The sequence below is a fragment of the Semicossyphus pulcher genome, unplaced genomic scaffold (genome assembly GCF_022749685.1).
Source record: "Semicossyphus pulcher isolate SPU_LCO1_2020_fin unplaced genomic scaffold, fSemPul1.0.p SCAF_1, whole genome shotgun sequence".
Taxonomy (NCBI): domain Eukaryota; kingdom Metazoa; phylum Chordata; class Actinopteri; order Labriformes; family Labridae; genus Semicossyphus; species Semicossyphus pulcher.
In genome coordinates, this window is record NW_027211603.1 from 17,740,376 (window position 1) to 17,755,082 (window position 14,707).

The 14,707-nt window shown below is 38.7% G+C and overlaps 1 protein-coding gene across 1 annotated transcript; it reads left to right on the forward strand.

The window, feature by feature from the left end:
- The first annotated feature begins 75 nt into the window (after positions 1–75).
- rab27a (RAB27A, member RAS oncogene family) lies at positions 76–14,639 on the forward strand. The gene is made up of 6 exons (XM_069657817.1): positions 76–277; positions 9,766–9,934; positions 11,277–11,362; positions 11,449–11,552; positions 11,801–11,924; positions 12,610–14,639. The coding sequence occupies exons 2-6, from the start codon at positions 9,782–9,784 to the stop codon at positions 12,803–12,805; spliced, it is 663 nt and encodes a 220-aa protein (XP_069513918.1). The 5' UTR covers positions 76–277; positions 9,766–9,781; the 3' UTR covers positions 12,806–14,639.
- Positions 14,640–14,707: the final 68 nt, after the last annotated feature.

Consider the following 14,707-nt stretch of genomic DNA (forward strand, 5'->3'; position numbering starts at 1 on the left):
AGTAACGGCCGGAGTTTCCCCTACAGTTAGCTAACAGTAGTACTCCTCATTGCAGTGTGCTCCGTAGGGAGGAGCTGTTTCTACACAGCACGACACCCACACGTAGAGTAAAGTGGTGTTCAGTGTTTGAGAAGCTGTTCTCATGTCAACTAATGGCTCAGAGGCGACGAAGAAAGTAAAACATTTATTTATTCACCTTTCGGAAAAGGCTTCAGCGGTCACCTCCAACTTAATTTAACACCTCGACACAGTGCGCAGCAGCTACGCCCCGGGGCTGGTGAGTACTTTGAGTGTGTTTCCAGGAAATGTCAGTCGAAAAAATAAGTCAGTAGCATCTGTCAGGAGTTAGCGAGAGGATACAAACTTTTCTTTTAACTTCAAGTTCAATAATTTGACTATATGAATTGGTAACAGATTGCCTGCCTACTAACTGCTTGTCAAATCCACACAACTAAAAAGCGTTACAAAACATTGTTACACCTGCCTTATCCTCTTCTCAGAAGTGTTAGCTTTTTCCAAACTTGCTCAATGACTATAACCGACTATCACCACTGTTTAACCGAGTAGAAAAAAAGGGTTTCTCCAAGCAGGACTACCAAGCAGGATTACAAGTTATTAACGTTTATCACAGCGCTCAGGCATGTTTGGACCCATATGCTGCAATATGTCTGACAGAGGAAGCTGAGAAGTTGGCATCCTCTGAAGTTTCCTTGGCAGGATCCGACTCAAGTAAAAGCGGGGCTACTACTATCTTGCCTTAAAAAATCAGTTTGACAACCAGTGACTCATGAGGACCAGCTGAGGGTCATTACATTTTCTATTTGTTTCACTTTATCGTGTTTATTTGTTTACGTCTTAGTCCTAATGTGCCTCACACTGTATTAAATCCTCCCATGGTATTTTAAGGACTGATAGCTTCCATCATCGGCAGCCAGACATTTCAAGGATGCATGAAGCCCTAATCTAATCATTGAATTTTATTTGGAGCACACATCATTATAGTGCCCCACTTGTTCTGCACCCTTTCAAGTTTATGGTATGTGTATATCCGGATTTTCCCGAGGAGCTGCTGGCCTCAGTTTTGGACAGTTGCCCAGGGTGGGTCCTCCACTTCTCCCTGACAAGTGATTAAAGCCGCTTTTTGTTTGCTGGTCTGCATGGGTGGTAGTGCTTGTCTGGCAAGCACAGATACTCCTACTTCAGAAGGAAATGCCAACACATATTAAGATACAGCTCTGAGACTGTGGGAAAACTGTACTTTATTCAAAGTTGACCAAAATAGGAAAGCCTACGGTGCTTTCCAAAATATACAGAAATATTAACAAACTGCAGACTTGCAGACAATTAACATTAAATATAAGATGCATGACATAAAATATCCAAAACAATCACAAAATCAGAATTGATCAGAAATGCAATAAAAAAATCATGACTACAATGTCCAGTTCAATCACTTGAATATTTCATCAACCTAAACAGCACCTCTAGCTCTCTCTCAGTAGCTGTCAAAAATGTGGTGTAGTTTTGTGTCCAGATTAAATGTGTCATTCCTAGACTTGATGAATGACAATACCAGTATTTTCTTCCACTCATATCAGCCAATACAGATATGGGTTTTATTTACGAAATCAGGTGCAACACAGGTTATTTTCTTTCTAATTCATATGTAATTAACAGATTTTTAAAAGGAGACCGTGACAGTTTTATTTAGTTTCTAATATGAATGCCCGCAGGGCCACTAGAGTAAAGATGCTCTGTGGGGACCTGTTTCTCACACATTATTTGCTTAGTAAGCACGGAGTTTCTGCAGTATAATGTATCATGTATCTACAATACTACTAGATTTTACATTTAGAAGTGTTGCATACTCTTGTACAAAACAAATCAGTGAAGAATTATATTAACAGAAATGAATTGTCAGTTGGTGTGCATGAAGCTTTTCCCAGGCTGTTCCCTGCCTTTACGGGTTGGTGATAGTGGTTTCACTGATTTGATACGCCGATTGGTCATTGGCAGGATAATGATCTTAATAAATGGATCTGGGAAAAGTCAGACATGACGTATCCACACTGAATACACTTCCTCTTTCAGTATAATTGTACAGTTATACCAGCTAACAGACTGTGTTCAGATAAGAGATTTGGTATTAGAAGAATTCTAAATTTTTCTTAGCAGAGATGTTCAGAGACAACTTTTTCTTTCCTGATACCAATCCTGAGTATTGACCAATACCGAGTACCACTCTGATGCTATAGAAAGAATATAGATAAAATTGGTCAAAAAACACTGCTAACTGACATTTTTGTTGCACGATCATTTACCTGATATTGTCTGAAATAAATTAAATCGTCTGCTATATACTGCTGTTGGTGCAGCACTAGACAACATCCTTTCTTTTCTGACACCAGTAAGTTGTGCTGGCAGTGCCTACATGTACCAGGATGCACTGTGCATGAGCATAGTTGCTCCACTGCATTTATTCTTCTGTATACAGTGTCTTAATATACATATGAATATCCTAGTAAGCCAAATGTGTCCTCATCCATAACATCCTCTGTGCTTACATTTTGCAATGCCATATTAATTCCTGGAAACAGCTAGACTGCAACTAAAGGCTTGAAATCCATGATGACAGTTAGCTTAGCTAGTTCTTTAAAGGCCACCAAATACTTGAAACGGCAGCGCTGGTGCTGGAGGAACATCAAGTGCTGCAGCGGTACGAGAAAGAACTGCAGTTGTTTTGTTCATTAATCTGAAGATAAATCCATGATTAATCCTTTTAAATTGGGTGACACACTTCGTTTTCAGACGGCTGTTTTACTGCCGCATGTGAGGAACGTTCGACTGAAGAGCTACTGTATTATGTGACGCCCAAATCTCGTAGTTTACTGTATGTTTAAAGTTTTGTGGGAAACATGAGACTTACCAATGTTGCTTTATCTTAAACCGAATTAGCTTAACTTGAATGATTTCAAACTCATAAAATGTAATCAAGGAAAGTTAATACATGAAGAAGACCACTATTAGCGTCAATATGTTGTATTTACAGAGGTCGGTATAGAGGAAGCAAAGTAGGGACACTGTTGTTTCAGTAAGGTTGATGTAAGGCTGCAATAGGACCTGATGTTCTCTCTGATTGTCTGCACTCAGTTTTCTTGCCCAACACAACGGAAGATCATACTCTGCCTTCAGAGCTAGCTTCCTTTTCACAGCAGTGATATGACTGGGAAGCGCAGTATGGCAAGTTTAGTTTATAGCACACTTTTGTGTACAAGAAATAACATGCATGAACATTTCATTTTAGTAGCTCTTTCTGTATTTATTAACATGCACTTATTAAAACGAGGCAGTATGTGTTTCATTGGGGCTCAATAAGTTGTTTTCTGATTAGCCTGATAATAGTCTGCAGAATTTGCTGACACAATCTTCATCTCCAGCAGTGTGGTTTAGCTGTGTCACTTCTGTGACCTGTTTTCACTGATGCAGAAATCCTACACTGAGTCAAGGTTTTTCTGTCAGGGTTTTCAATGATAATGCCGTAACATGGGTAGCAAAAAATCTACAAAAATAGACCCTTTCCACACATTCAGAAAAGTAAACATGTTAAACATGAAGGATGATCCTTTATTCGTCCCTGCTGCCATTCCAGATAGGCAACATTCACAGGACCAGGACCCTCATCTAAATGTGTTGCAGCCATTATTACTTTTATTAATTACACCTGTTTACCCTGCTACGTCAAATCAAAATGTCTGTGCTGTGTAAACGGTCCAATGAGGACAAGCAAATCCCAGCTTATTAGGTTCACATATTAAAAGTAATCTCGATAAACAGCTCAGGAATATAGAACCTGTAGGCGAGGGACTGTATTACACTACGCACTACAAAAACCTCCGAAAAACCATTCAACTGGATCTTTTTTCAAAAGCGAAAACAAAAACTGAACATTATAACCTTCATAAAGGTAGAATGGGTGGCCAGTAAGTCTGCAGAGCCGATAAGTGGAACTTTTGAATTGAAGTGAAGAGGAAATTGGTGTCATGAACGGTGGCAGGATGCTGTGAGTTTTCTGAGTTTTCAGAGTCATACTGCATGTTAACAGTTTCTCTTGCTACTGACCATATTCACATCATGGCCATTTTCCTCAGATGTCACGCTCAGGGAGATGTTTAAATGTTTTGCTGCTGCATTCCAGTTTGCAAATTGTGTGAATCTAGGGAATCTGACAAATTCATTGTGGGGCCTTAAAGTATATTTCAAGTTTAAACTACATCTTTGATAACTTATTAGTTATCGTTAGACACCAGCTAACGTTAGTATAGAACCACTATTAGCTAACAACACTGTTTGATAATGTTACACATATGATAGGAAAATGCATACATTCCAGTATTGTAAGTTAGGAAGAAATTGGTTGCTAAGGTTAGCTATTGTGACTGTTGGTAGGTAAAGATTTATGATCCAACTTTTACTAACCACTGAATTTTCAGTTGTTAATCAGTTCAGAAGCAGTGAAATGATGAAACCGTTTGTCAGATTCTCTATGTTTGTACGATGTGAAAATCTTGAATACTGCAGTAGTATAACATCTTGCTTATTTCATCAAATGCAGAGTGTGTTATGAGTCTTTAAGGGGATGCTTTGTATTGTTTGAAGTGGGCTATTATGGTACTTACAATACACTATGTACTACCTTAAGTAGATGATCGTATAAGCGCTGCTCTTCTTTAATGAAACTAGCTGGAGTACCAACACAGAGGCTAAGCTGTGTACCTCTGTGGACGGGGTTAGGCAAAATGTGCTTCAGCCACTTAGAATAAGCCCCTTAAAAGAAATCATTTAAAGTGTACGCAATTCATTATTTTGGAATATTTTCACTCAAGAGCAAATAGTTGTGAGGGGACAAACATGTCCTCACAAATATCAAGCCTCTGCTGAGTTGCCCTAACAAATACTTTTGTCAAAGATTTAAATAAGATTTGCGGATGAGCTGATACATTGTCAAGCCAGAGAGGCAGACAGAGACCTACAGCCTGCCAAGAGTTATGCAACATTCAGGATCCCATCCTAATGAAAAAAGATTGACATTTAAATTATGTAAATAAGTACACTAGCGATGGCATGCTTAAGGGAATACCTGTCTGGAATAACACTCATAGTAAACAAGTAATTTTCTAGTGCAGTTTCCTTTGGGCAAACAAAAAGTTAATATTTGCATTGTGGTGAAATAAAGAATTTAACATGTTCAGGTTGTTGTGAAATGTGAGTTAACTCACAACTACAATTCTGGGAAGCATTTATTAAGTTCAGTGTGACTCAATCCAGTGATGAAACAATAGTTATTGTAGTTATTTGTTTGGTAACTCATAATTTCTTCAGCAGGCAGCAAACAGAATTCGATTTGTGCATAGGTTACATTAAACAACTTTGACCATATAAACAAAGGCAGCTTGAATAGTCCTTTAATATTTTAATTAATTCATTTATTATTATTTAGTATTTGATGATATCTGATCCCACCTGAGCTTTTCTGGGCTCTGTGGCCTTTTATGACCGTTTATGGCCAAATGCGCCGCGTTGCAGCCGTCTCCATCACATTGTGTTCATCATGGATGCTGATTTTGCACGAGACCTTAAGCTGCTTATAGCTGCAGATGAAAGGTTCAGTGCGGGTAACAGGGGAAAGAATGTAGGACTTGTCTGAATACTTTTCTACGCGGTGGTCATATGATACATCTGCGCTTTCCCTTCAATTGTTCTGACGGAAATTAGTCGACCATGTCAAGTAAAAACCCAGGAGACATCCTGGTTTGCTTCCTATTATCATTGTGTAAGTGTAGTAAAATATGTACCTCTTAACAAAAATGTGTACAGCAAAAAGCTTCTGATCTGTAGAGAAAAAACAGAGCTAATAGTGTATGAGCAGACAGAACCCTGAGTGCTGTTGAAGGAGAGGGTTTTAAAATGCCTTCTGTCACTTCCTGTCACTGTGTCAGCAGGATGAACCGCTTCTTACGTTACACACATTAGCCCACAATACCATCAACTGTTCAAGTCTACTTTTCAAGCTCTTGCATAATATTGGTAAAGTGTCAGAGATGATGTTTAACTCTCCGTCTAGACCAAGAAGAGGTTGAAAGTTGCGTTTGTAAAGTAATCAATGAGGCCCCGCCCCAGAAACACTCAGAGAAAGTTCATAAAGTTTTCCACAGTTTTTATTGAAGTAAAATGTTTTACCAATATTTACGTAAGAGCAGCAGCAGGTCTCAGGTTTCAAACCAGACTCAAAGTCATTGTATGTGTACACGTACCTGGCCAGTAAAGCTGATTTTGATTATGGAACTGAAAAGAAATTGTCGAACAATGTGGCGCCAATATGGGGATACCCCCTACTCTACTAGTAGACGTTATATTCCCCAAATATTACCACCCAACAGTTGACTAGGCTGAGGCTGAGAAGAATTAGTAGCATTGTTAACTATGTGCTACATCACAAAGAAAAACAAAACTGTGATAATATGACTTTAAAATATAGATTTTTACAAGCACCAGACGAGCAGCCTGTTAATTACAATGCTAATGACAAAGACATTATTGATTCTGAATTGTCAAACCAACCAGGAAGAAGAATGAACACTTCTTGAATTTATTTCAACACAGTTAAACATTGTTCCTCACGTCAGATTTACCCTTGCTAGCATCAAAAATAAGAGAGCATGATTAAACCTGCACTTTATTTAAGCTTACTGTTAACTAGTTTTAGCAGGAAGGTTCTGCTGTGTGATCATAACGTATCATTGTTACTTTGCGTAAAACATTTGCTTTATAAAACAATTTTAAAACATTTTTTTCTGCCACCAACTGACCAAGGAAAACTTGGTTGATTATGACTTTTGCGGCTGTGGCTCAGTGGTAGAGTCGTCGTCTCTCAATTGGAAGGTTGGGGGTTCGATCCCTGACTGCTGTAGTCACATGTCGAAGTGTCCTTGGGCAAGACACTGAACCCCAAGTTGGCAAAGCCATCGGGTATGAATGGGCATAGATCTGATTGGAGATAGGCACTTTGCCATCAACGTGTGAATGTGTGTGTGTGAATGGGTGATTGCTACATGTAATGTAAAAGCAGCTCTGGGTGGTCGAAAGACTAGAAAAGCGATTTACAAGTACAGTCCGTTTAACATTTACCATTTGTGGTCGATTATTTAGAGGCAGTCCTACAAATAACATTTCTATTTAGGCCTATTTAATCGTCAATTTTGCTTCCCTTTTTATAGTTAGCTCCTTGTAAGTGTACTGTATATAATACACTGCCTGGCCAAAAAAAAGTCACCACCTGGATTTAACGAAGCAAATAGGTCAGAGAACTTCCATTGGAAAATTACTGCAATAATTAATATGTTTCAGCTGGCAAGTTATTTAACCCTAACTGATGCAGTGAGTAGCTTCTCATTTCTTAAACAACCATGTCAGAAGACATATCCTGTGGTCGTGGAAAAGAGTCGACTCGTTGCCACGATTCATCAAATTGTGAAAGAGTGGTTCAGGGAGCGTGAGACGTCACGTTCACACATAGATTGTCCAATGGCCACCACAGAGTCCAGACCTCAACCCCATTGAGCATCTTTGGGATGTGCTCAAGACTTTACGCAGTGACCTGACTGGTGAAAAATTGATGCAACTCTGGACAGAAATAAATGTTGTGACATTGCATAAGCTTATCAAAACGATGGCACGGCAAATGAGTGGCGTAATCAAGGCTAAAGGCGGCGAAATATTAGAGTGTCTGACTTTGGCCAGGCAGTGTATATCCGTGTTCCAGTGTTATGGACTCAATGCACTAATGTACCTTTGTGGTGAGGTTGGCATCTGTAGCAGGACATGATGTTCCTCATGTACATCCACATAGTGAAACTGACACTCTATGCTAATAGATGTTCTCAGTTGACCTGCATTAAAGTGAGGATGGAGCTCATATAAAGTTGATAGCGAGCACTACGGTATAATTAAATGTTCATTGTGTGATGCTGAATCAACCAGTTGGACTGGAAAGACAACAAACGAGACGGCAGACTAAATGCCAATTTGTGGGTTGAATGAACTGCATTAGGAGAACGGGGGAATCGGTCCTTTCAAACTTCATCACCTTCACTCTGAACTGAACTCAAAACCAAAATCCTATTGTTTATTCAGCAGGATTTAAGCTTGTTTTGCCTAATTAAGTCTAGGAATTTGGGAGAAGGATCTTAAAGCCCCAACACAGCCTTAGTCCAGCGACACCTTTGTTTTCACTGGTTTATCCTGATCAGACCTTGTTTCAGTGCATGTGTGTGTGTGTGTGTGTGTACTGTTCCAACCACACTTGATTGACCTCTCCCTCCCTCTCCTGATACGTCTGTTAGACCTGTTAGGGTTAGGGTGGGTCAAATCCACCTGCTATTAAACTTGTTGGTCCATCGGCTTTTACGACATTTCTTTATTTCTATCGTAGCTCCACCCTCCTCTGAGATGAGGCTTAACACCTGTGAGCGTGGGAGATGGATGACAGCCTTGTAGTTGATTGCTAAAACTCTGGTGTGCTTGTTCTCATATGTTTTTCTGCTTACGTTCAATCCAATGAGGTAAAGATTCTTTAGTTTACTGTGAGCCACATATAATATACAGCGAGACTCTTATATAGACAGTAGTGAATGAGTGAACGAGGGAGTGATTCAGACAGCTTAAGAGCTGAAAATTCATGGCTCTCCCTCTTGCCGATACAATGTTGAAGGGCCATGATGGTGTTAGTTTATACTTTTGTTATTGTCAGCTAATCTAATGAAAAGATCCAAACTAACTATATAGTCTCTCTCTCTCTTTGCTTCCCTGTACCTGCCCTAAGCTCATTGGCAGTGCTTAACACAAATTGCTGCAAGGCTGGCAACCAGGCGCCAGCTACTGGTTGTCAAAACTGAAGATAGGATTTTTACTCACCTTATTATTTTATTGATTAATTAAGATACAATGTGTCGGCTAAATAAACAGGACATAAAATGATGTTAATGTGTCCACCCTCAATTTCTATGTTAGTGTTGCTGTAGTTTTGATTGCTCAAAAACATAACTAGGAAGTCACCAGTCATCCACCCTAACTACCAATGCAACAAATATTTATTTACTTTCTATTTTTGGCAAATACCAAGAATTGGTCTAAATATTTCCAATGGCAACTATTATTGCTGACCCCTGATTGGTTCCTACTGAAGACATACGTAACGACATAAATCTAAGCCCTTTAGTTTTATAAGATGTTACTAAAAGCGGTGTAAAATGTGTTGGGAACTATTTTCAAGATATATAAACAGTTGGTGTGCCAGTGAGTATGTACAGCAGCTTGACAGTGTGTGAAGAATTTGATCAAAATACACTACAGTGCCCATGTTTATTGTATGTGACCTCGTCTAACCGCGTGGCTCATTGATGTGTGTTTCGACAACAATAGTGCCCTAGTAAAGAGCTACATCCTGATTTGGCTGCACAGGTAACATTTGTTCACTGGAAATGTGGGTCATTAGTTGGCAATTAGAACATTAATGCCAGGCTTGTCCTTTTAAATATCTACATGTTCATGTATTGGAAAGGTTCCTTCATTTCCGAGTGGTCGGATGACTTGTTGTTGTCACTGGGTCATTTGGGGTAAAGAAAACAAATACCACTTAATTTTGAGATTATTGCTTTTCCAAATAGCGTGATTGTTGGTCCATTGAGTTGTTTTGTTTGTGTGTTTCAGAAACTAAGCACTCACTATGTCTGATGGGGACTATGATTACCTCATCAAATTCCTAGCTCTCGGTGACTCCGGTGTGGGAAAAACTAGCTTCCTCTACCAATACACAGATGGCAAGTTCAACTCCAAGTTCATCACTACAGTTGGAATAGACTTCAGAGAAAAAAGAGTGGTAAGTTCAGTCTGTTTTGACTGTGGTGGTAAAGTTTTGTCGTAAGCAAACATTGGTTTTGTTGGGATTTCCCTACATTCAATACGTCAGTGGAAGCACACATGTATTTCACACTCTGCCCCTCTAAAGTAACATTACCCTGTGTCCATGTGTGAGCTACAAGGATTTACGGCAGCCTAATCAGGGACTTAAACGCATTCCCACGCCATTAAGTCCTGTAACAAAAGACTACTGATGAATGTTGCAACAGAAGTCCGAGTAATGACTAATGTTGGTGAACAGCAGGCAGCTCCCTCCTTAAGAATAAACACTTCATACCATTGGCAAACAGCTGAGCAGTGTTCATATTTACCCAGCATTCAATCTTTATGGCTGCTGACCTCCAGCTCCAGGAATGAAGCCTGAATCATCATCATAGCTGTACTGGACGATCCAGAACAATATATATTTAGAGGCTGAATGTCATTTGTAGTTTAATGTATGTATATGTAGTTTTAATCAGTGTTTCCATCACGTCTGATGAAAAGAAAAAGATGCAGAAAATGAAAACGTTTTTTAACAGGTGTGGTTGTTAAAGTTAATATTGCTATGAAACGTTCTCTTACAGGGCACCTTTGTACGTATCGCTACTAGTCTTCATGTGTAGAGCACAATAAGAGATCTTTGTGTGTCCTCAAACAACCCAGAGCTTATTTCCTGTCTGAATCCATTAAGCGTACAAAATTTAATACCGCAATTTTTCCTGGTCCATGAGTGACTGAAGTTATATGACAGATTTTAGTGCTCTGCTGCAAACACACAGTCTGTACTCTGTCTGTCCACTTTTTGTCATGTCCCTGGTCACATCTGTCGAGTTATTGTCTAACATTCGGTCTAACTTTGGATGCTGCATCGCATAACTTTAGGTTTAGTTCTGTTAAATAAAGTCCAACTCTTCTTTAGTGTTAATTCTGTTGTTTTTGGTGGCATGGTGCGCCGTCTCTCTTGACCACACCTCTACATGCACCTGCACACACTTAAGACAGCTTAAGTTAGCACCGTCAATACTAGTTAATCAGAGCACACAGTAGTTTGTGACCTGACCTTTGCCAGACGTCAAAACAAGATTCATCAAGCCTGTTTAGATTACTTCTTTTAAAAAAAGGAAAAGTAGTGGGATGGATTTTGCGGAGGAGACAGGTGTGCAACTACACTGAGACATAACCTATTTTTCCAATTTCCTTCATTCAAGCTCAGCGTTATCAGTACTGTAAATGTTTTTTAATTTGCTTTTATGGCTGTTTACAACAGATTAGTTAGATCTGTTATCGTTTTGAGCTTATATGTCTCTGCTGTCTCTCAGATATACAAATCAACAGGTCCAGATGGATCTTCAGGCAAAGGACAGAAGATCCACATGCAGCTGTGGGACACTGCAGGACAGGAGAGGTACATGTTACTTCCTCTTGTCTTCAGTTGATTTCAAATGTGACTTTTCCTCCGTCACCATCCGTTAATAACATTTCTTATGTCAGGTTTCGGAGTTTGACGACTGCGTTCTTCAGAGATGCGATGGGATTCCTTCTTCTGTTTGACCTCACGAATGAACAAAGTTTCCTCAACGTCAGAAACTGGATGAGTATGTTCTCTGATGTTTGTTTTACCACCAAAATACTTCCTGTGAATGATGAAAAAACCCACTGGGTTTTAAGGCTGTAAAATTGTGTGATTAAGCAACAACCTGAGCTAATGCTACTACTTTGCTAAATCATATGTTTTCAGGTGAATATAATACATTCTTAAGGACTTGATATGTCCCTCAAAAGTAAACGTATTACACATTTAACAGAATTTGAAACATAACTAGTGGCTGAATGTATCTTTCAGGTCAGTTACAGGTTCACGCGTACTGTGAAAGCCCGGACGTCGTTCTATGTGGAAACAAATGTGACCTGACAGATCAGAGAGCAGTCAGGGAAGAAGAAGCTCGTGAGCTGGCAGAGAAGTACGGGTACGTCTCAGCTTTGATCCGTCTGTACATGAACCTCTCCCTCAGATGTTTGTCAAGAAGGCAGGGGCTGCATTGAGTGCCAAAGTCTGTGCAGCAGAATGTCAGTCTGAATTCACCCTCCTCGAAAAGCAAATATTTGTGCACATGTGTAAAATATCCTGCTCTCACCCCACTGGACACACCTTTACTAAAAACACAAATGTTATAGAGTCTGAAATGTTTTCATTGGCTTCAAGTATTAAATACAACATATTACTCAGAGGTGACTGTTGGAAAGTGTCTAATGACCTCTTTAATTGAAAGGCTCAGCCATTAGCCTCTATGCCATTCTTACCATATTTTTTTATTTATGTTACTTAGTTTAACAATTAAGGCTGACGGTATTCTATATTTTTCTTAATGTCAACAAATGCCAGGAAAAGACCAAACAACAATAAATTGATGCTAAAAGATATATTGTAATTTTGAAGGTTATTCTGAGCTGATCACACAGACATTGTTGCACTACTCACTAGAGCAACAAGTTTTGTCAACTACGCCAAAAATAGTCCCCTTAAATGCAGCACGCCATCCTGGCTTTGTTGAACCTACAATATCTCAAGCCTTGACCTTAAAGGCCCTCTTCCTCTCTTAACCCAATGATTTTGTGACACTATACTGTAGCTGTTTTTTTTCTTCCATGCAGAATCCCATACTTTGAGACAAGTGCTGCAAACGGGCAGGACGTCAACCAGGCTGTGGACGTCCTGCTGGATCTAATCATGAAGCGGATGGAGCGATGTGTTGACAAGTCCTGGATCCCTGATGGGACAGTCCGAGCTAATGGACCCACCAACCCAGACCTCTCAGAGGCTCCTGAAAGGGGCAAATGTGCATGCTAGAATGATTGATGAGCCACATTGGTGACATATCTGTGTCCATAATAGTGGTGAAAAAATAGGAATGCATCCAAGTTTCACAGTGGGAGTATATATGTGTTATATACTGTATGTATTGTATTGTATTTTAAGTTAGGTAAAACTTTTTGTTTCTATTAACCCACAAACCAGTGCATTACTGATATATTGTATTATTTTTTCAGAGTTAAGTGCCTTTTAAATATGGGCATTTCATTTCAATTCATAGGATAAGTCTTTTGAAAAATTCATTGTTATTGGAGTGTGGGATATTTATTTCTTATGATGTGTAGCTGAAAAGTCCACCTTAAGTCATCAGCTGTAACGGCTGATCATATTTTAGGTATGAACTTTCTGCCCAAGTAGCAGCAAAATGAGCTGCCCTGCCAGATGTGCTTTAAATACACTGATGAATATTATTTTACTCGCTGTAAAGTTAGCTTGGATTAACACTGTAATTAAGAAACAGAAACATGTGGTCTGTGATACCTGCAGGCATGTTTGTTGTTGGGATTGTAGTTTGCTAAGGACGTTATTTTAAGAACCTTTAGGAAGCTAGTGATGTACTACTGATGCTCACATTAATCATATAACATGACATTGATAGACTATTAACATTTGTGTAATTTCTTATTTCGGTTTGTTTGCCTCCAAAAACTATACAAACATTAATGCTCAGAGGGAAAATTATGTCATGAAAAGCAAAAGTAGAAACTAAGCAGTAATTCAGGAACACAGGTAATCCAGTCTGTATGAAAGACCATTACAAAAAACACACAATGATATATGATAATTAATTATTTTCCCATACTTTCAAGAAAGAAATGTAAATGCTGTTGTGTTACTCGTCTTTGATTTGGCTTTTGCACTAAAATGTCAGTTTTGGGGACATGTAATGCAGGAGACACTTTTCCCTCAATTGCATTTTAATTGTGTGCTTTAAATATGAAAGTGATGATTCAACAACTACCAAAGTTTTGTCTTTAATCTTAAAATAGTTTTTAAGACTCTCATTTTATGCTCCCATTACTAACTTTAATTAACAACACACTTGCACTGCTCACTTTAGCATTTTTCACTTGTAGAGCACAGAATTATACATGTTTGAAAGTATATAGGTAGATTAAGCCAGATCCTCTATAGCCCCGCTTCATATCCAGGCCCCAGGATGGTAGCAGATGTATGTTGTAATTCCCACAGTGTTTTTACTGGTGATTGTGTGCCTTCATGTTGGAAACCATTTCTGCAACCATCATAAGAAAGATTTTTTATGAATTAAAACTTTCAACATCAGGGGAAATTAGAAGAGAAGCTTTTTCAAACAGCAAATGCTATATTTTAAATGTTATCTACTAATTAAATGATCATAGGACTGCATCAGGATCTTTTAGGCTTACCTCAACCTAAAAATGTCCGCTAGAAATTATGTATTCAAGTGCTCGATGGAGTGAAAAGAGCTGTAAGATTTATTAAGAGAGGTATTAATATGACCTTGTTGAATAGGCAATATACAGTAAGCGGATAAATGCATAGATTTTTTTATTGGCAAGTTTTTAAAGTCTAATGCTCACCCTGTCACATCAGTTTGTTATACCACTGATTTTATATATTTACAAAAGATAAGGCTATGTACACTCTTAGTCAAACACTGAAATTGTATTGTATTTTGTTTCGCACAAACTGAAAAGCTATCACTAAAACTACATTTGATTGAATTAGCAAGACAAAACTGAAATTTTCAAATGTGCCATACACTTTCATATAAAAAGTATGTAAATGATGTCCAGAAATAAACATTTTTATTTATGTATTCCTTGAAGCAGTCTGTCATTTTGTGTAATCATTCTTGAACACTTTGATTAAAGGTGGTATGTGTGCATGTGTAGA